The sequence below is a fragment of the Sorex fumeus genome, unplaced genomic scaffold (genome assembly GCF_029834395.1).
Source record: "Sorex fumeus unplaced genomic scaffold, SorFum_2.1 ptg000037l, whole genome shotgun sequence".
Classification (NCBI taxonomy): Eukaryota; Metazoa; Chordata; class Mammalia; order Eulipotyphla; family Soricidae; genus Sorex; species Sorex fumeus.
In genome coordinates, this window is record NW_026606094.1 from 54,284,510 (window position 1) to 54,290,509 (window position 6,000).

Here is a 6,000-nt window from a genome sequence, read left to right on the forward strand (position 1 = left end):
TACTGTGACTAGTAGATGATAATCTGTGCTCTATACAGGGTCACTTTAAAGTCAATAGCATTAGTCCAGATCTTACAAAAGTTAAGACACTTGCTGAGCATACATTTGTGCCTGAGCCCTTAGTTCAAATCCTGGTATCACACATGGTCCCCTGAGTATCATCAACATTGCCCCTGAGCACCACTTGAGTGTGACCCTAAAAAAAATAATAATGATTTCACTTAAAAATTCAATTCAATTAAACTGAGTCATTGGCATAAATGATAAGAACTTATAGAAATATTATAATATACTCTATAAATCAAGCTGCTTTAAAAGATTTTGCACCACAGAAGCATGTGGCAATTGCTGTTTGAATACATATATATACTTACTAATTTAATCATTTTGTCCTTTCTATGGGCAACAACAGTGGTTTATGATCAAACTAGGTAAATTTTGTGCCTCCATTTCTCTTCATGTCGATTAAAAAAATAACTTTATGGATGAAAATATAATAAAATTATGGTTGCAAGTTCATTGGATAAAATTACAAAAACTTTTGACCTATGCCTGAAAATTGTCAGAAATTATCAGAAATGTTTTGTTTGTATTCATTAGGCTTTAAATTCCAAGTAACCTAAAAATTAGAGCATCTCTGTAATGAGTGATTTTATTCTAAGTTCTAGAACACAACACCTCATCTCAGTTTAACCAAAAGAATTCCTTCTTAGTTTGACACAATAGTCTTCTGTGTACATTTTTTAAGTTTAAAAACAAATTTCTATATTAAATTTGACACCCTCCCCCAAAATAGTCAGTGAAAATTATTGATTTAAGGAACATATCTTTTGATTTTATTTAAATGATTTTGACCTACAAAATTCAATACTTCGACCATAATTAGATGTCTTTAAGGACTATGAAGACAACATAATCTGTGAAGCAATTTATGATAATGAACTGGAAGTAGGTGGTCAGATTGCTCTTCTGTAGCCTTCACAGCATTCAAATGGAATGGTTTTTATTAAGCACTGTGCTCCACCTAAATCCAGAGCCTTAAACCACTCTGCCATGCTACAGCGGTAGGGCGTTTGCCTTATGCCAGCCCGGTCGAACCAGGTTCGATTCCTCCGCCCATCTTGGAGAGTCCAGCAAACTACCAAGAGTATCTTGCCCGCAGGGCAAAGCCTGGCAAGCTACCTGTGACATATTCAATATGCCAAACACAGTAACAACAAGTCTCGAAATGGAGACATTACTGGGCCCACTCAAGCAAATCAATGAACAATGGGAGGACAGTGTGCTCCACCAAATAAGACATCAGTAGTGATGCCCAGTTAAACAGATGAACAATTATTTAAAACTTTTTTACCCAAAGATAGAAAAGAAAGAGCTACCAACATTTATTTATTTATTTTGCTGTGCTCCCCCCAAAAAATACAAGGTATTTGTACTCTCTGTATAAGAAAATCACTAGTTTACTTTTTGGTTATTAGCTTTTTTATACATTTCAGGTTGAAGAAGTTCCAGGAGAGTTCACCCAGGAAGACTTAGCCGAAGATGATGTCATGTTGCTAGATGCTTGGGAACAGGTGAAACCACAATTTCTTTATGGCAAGAGAATGTGCTTATCACTAAGAGCAAGCAAAACCTGTTTTGAGAAAGAGTTCAATAAGAAGTATACCTTATTGGGGTTTATTCTATACTTGAGATTCAACAGAGCACATAAATTAAGCTAGTATATGCTGCAAGGTTTTTTCCTTTTCTCTTTTTTGATTTTTCTTTTCATTTTTTTCTCCTTCCCTTTTTTTTGTCCTTGCAAACATTCCACAGTTGGTTGCAGTGCACATACTCCCGCTCACCAGAGTTCTGCCCCTTAGTTGTGGTGCTCACTCACACTTGGTTGCAGTGTGCAGGGGAATAATCACACGGTGTTATGACATTGTGGAACCCAGTGGTAGTGCTGCTGGGACCAAACACAGGCCTGTTATAAAATGGCAGTGGTGAGAATCACGTAGGTGTGTTGTTTCACCTCGTAAAGCTGACACTGCTTTCAGGTCGCTGAAAAGCTAAATTTTTAATGTGGGAATCATTCTAGATTTACCTCCTTTGATTGGACAGTTTAAGGAAAAATACTTCTATTTTCCTTCATTTTAATAATTACTTTTATTTCATTCAGCCTTTACTTAAGTAATAAATGCATTGCTGGATATACTGTCCAGTCAGGAGATGCGGGGGGGCGGGGGGAGGATTGGGGAGTGAGAAACCAATTCTATAAGGTAGATGAAAACTTCCTTTGAAATCTGATATCAAAGGAGACCTCTTCCCTAGAGAAGATTGGACACAGAATTGTTTTGATTCTACACAGTAAAATAAGTTACTGGTTATTTGCCTTTATTTTGAAGTAAAGTCATGGTGATTTTGGCAATTCATATCTGATAGTTGTAACAATAAATTTATGTAAATGGATAAGAGCAAAGGGAAAATATTACAAACTAAATTCTGTAAAATGATTATCAACAACTTACCTAATTATGCCTCATTTTCAAGTCAACCATAAAGATAGGTATTTTTAGGTCTTTTTCTCATTGTTGTTATTCCATTATCTTACACATTAATATCTTAGAATTATCATATTTGAATTTGACATCCTGTCATAGAATCTCCCCAAGTGAATAAATCATTCATTTTTAGATTGGAAGTTGAAAATCTCACATTAATAAAACACCTGTATAAAATATGTAAGAGTTGTATAATAAGAATTGCATCTCCTTTAGAATTACTTAATAATTCCCACTTATAGTCAACTCTGTTTTTTTCTGTAGTCATGAATACTTTAGAATATCTCCCCTATTATATCCCCTATTATATTTCATCTTTTTAAAAAAGCACTTTTTCTTTACATTTTCATATTATTATGGTTTATTTTGGGCCCTGAAAAAAAATATTTTAGCACTTATAAGAATTAGAATACCATCCAAACTAGTTTGACCAGGACTGAGGTTCTGGTTCAATAAAAAGAGCATACCTTGAATGCATGAGACTTGATTTCAGTTGATCCAGGAAGATTGTGTGTGTGTGTGTGTGTGTGTGTGTGTATGTGTGCGTGTGTGTTAAAGTGCAAAAAAATCTCAAACAAATAAAAACAACAACAAAAAAAGATGGAGTAATACTTACCTTGCATGGGGCCAACCCAGGTTCTACCCCTAACACCACATATGGTTCTCTGAGTCCTGCTAGGAGTGATCCCTGAGCACAGAGCCAAAAGTAAGTCTTGAGTACCTCTGGATGTGGCCCCCAAACAAACAAGAAAGCAATGAATTTAACAAAATCTTTGATAACAAGAAATTTTAGTTTCCATTTTGGGGCCATACCTAGAGGTGCTTGTGGGCCTCTGCTAGCAGTTTTTGGGGTAACTGTATGTTGCCAGGGATCAAACCAAGGGCTCCCACATATAACACATATGCTCTAGCTATTTGAGCCACCTCTAGCCTAAGAAGAAATTTTATTTTATTTTACTATCTTTTGTTTGCTATTGAAGTAACACTTTGCAATAGTATTAATATTTATATTTCAGTGTTACTTCATCACCTACCACCAAAGTGCTATTGTCCCTCCACCACTGTCACTGGGTCCCTTCTAGTCTGGCCAACCCCTTACCTTATCCTCACACCCCACTCCACCTCTTACATCTACCTCTGCTTGGTAAACTCAGTTTTATTAGCAGTCTTAGGTCTCGTTTTCATTGAATATTGACTGAATCCCTTTGTTTCAACAAGTAATTTTTAAGTGATTTAAATATAGGATAATTTGGGAGAATATTTCTACATTGAATTACCCAAGATACATATTTGTTAAAGAGTGTATATAGAATATGTAATTATATTCATTTTTTAAAACACTTAGTATTTAAGTAAAAGGTAAAGGTAAAGGCCCTCCCGTTGATCGTCGATTTGCTCGAGCGGGCCCAGTAACGTCTCCATTGGAGACTTTGTTGTTACTGTGTCTGGCATATTGAATACTCTCGGTAGCTTGCCGGGCTCTCCGAGAGGGGCGGAGGAATCGAACTCGGGTCGGCCATGTTGGCCGCTTGTAAGGCGAACGCTCTACCCGCTGTGCTATCGCTCCAGCCCTAGTATTTAAGTATGATCATAATTCAGCACTTTCACCAAAGTATCACAGGACACATCAGGACATAGTATTTTAGCAGAAAAGCACAAAGATCCCTAAGGGAAATCTGTGGTGCTCCCCCAAGTCTCTGTGTGTCAACGCATGGTTTTCCTGCCTAAATCCACATCTAGGTTAACATCCACATACCCCTGGGATGGATTCCAAAACAACCCACTGTGCTGTTTATGAGAAAGTTTGAATTGTACACTAGAAAATACCAGATAAAAATGAAATGTCAGAATGTGAAACCAGGAGTCGAACTTGTTAGATATAAATTGAACCATTCCATTAATAAGTGGAAATAACTGTTGGGAAGATGATTGAACTTTTCTTTGCCTCCACCTTCACACCCCTAACTTCTGTGGCTATTGTGAAGATTAAATGAGTCACATGTAAGAAGTACTTTACAGAGAGTCTTTCAGAGTTTATGCTCCCAAATAGTACTTATTATTGACGTTTCATTTTTCAGATTTAATTTGGTGTCAACACGCCCGAAAGAGTACTTAATATTGTTTGTTTTTCAGATTTTTATTTGGATTGGCAGAGATGCCAATGAAGTCGAGAAAGCAGAGTCACTGAAGTCTGGTAAGCTAGACCCAATAAGAATGATAATAAAACTTAGTGGCTATTTCCCAGTTTCCTTTTTGTCATAACCCCCAACTGCTTATCAAGCTAAAGAATCTTAGCTCTCAGCTTCAGAACTAAGGAGTTTTTAAAATTGAAGAATTTCAGGACCGAGAAATAATACAGTGGGTAGGTTCCTTACCTTGCACATGTCAGACTTGGGTTCCATCCTCAGCATCCCATATGGTCCCCTGAGCCCTACCAAGAGTGATTTCTGAGTGCAGAGAGAGAGTTACTCCTGAGCATCTCCAGGTGTGACGCCAAAACAACAAAATTGAAGAATTTCACATTGGCAACAAGAAAAATTATGTACCCAACATAGGATATCATTAATTCTGAAAATATTAAATTCACTTAACCATTTATTTCATTGCATAAATAGTAAGACCTCTGTAACTGTGATAAAACTTTATAGCTGTTATAAACCTAGGGGATTTTTTATTTCAAAAAAATATTTGAAAAATTATTTGTTTTCAGTGTTGCTATTATTTTGGCACTCATTTTTAAGCAAATAATGATTAAGTAAAAATGATAATTCCATAAAACTTTGTATTTTTTTCAGTCAATTATGAGACTCTCATGCATTTCATGGCAGATGAGAGAAATCAATGTGAAATTGTTCATATAGAATAGTACTTGTTTATGTGGGGGCAATAAACATTTGATTTATTACTTTAATTTGGATGATTAGAAATTCTGTAGTTATTTTAACTTAATCCAATCTAACTGAATTTATATGCCTTTGCAACTCTCTTTAGCCAAAATGTACCTTGAGACAGACCCTTCTGGAAGAGACAAGAGGACACCCATTGTTATCATAAAACAGGGCCATGAGCCCCCCACATTCACAGGCTGGTTTCTAGGCTGGGACTACAACAAGTGGTAAACTGAGTTTTGTAACAAACAAAGAAGCAAACAAGTATGATGGAATAGTTCTCCCATTGCTTTGGAAGAACAAAAGGCATTTAAGCTTGACTTTAGAAAATTAACCTCATTCATACAGTTCTTTTTTAATACCTAGTATTGTTTGAAATTCTTTTTAAACTGCAGTTTTTTCATGTTACTACACTAAATTAATCTAAAGCAAACTTTTGCTATGAACCAATATTAACTCTACTGGAAATTGATTTATAATTTATATGGACTTTTTAAAGTGCAAAACTATTACATAATCTGAAGGAATTTGTCAATAATGTTATAATTCAGGAATTATTAACCAAGCTT

At 35.7% G+C, this 6,000-nt stretch overlaps 1 protein-coding gene across 1 annotated transcript in view; it reads left to right on the forward strand.

Moving 5' to 3' along the window:
- SCIN (scinderin) overlaps positions 1-5,662 on the forward strand; it is an 87,763-nt gene extending 82,101 nt beyond the window's left edge. Inside the window, exons 14-16 of the mRNA XM_056118425.1 lie at positions 1,497-1,574; positions 4,677-4,737; positions 5,535-5,662. Of these exons, the coding sequence (XP_055974400.1) occupies positions 1,497-1,574; positions 4,677-4,737; positions 5,535-5,662 (267 nt within the window). The remainder of the gene's footprint in view (positions 1-1,496; positions 1,575-4,676; positions 4,738-5,534) is intronic.
- Positions 5,663-6,000: the final 338 nt, after the last annotated feature.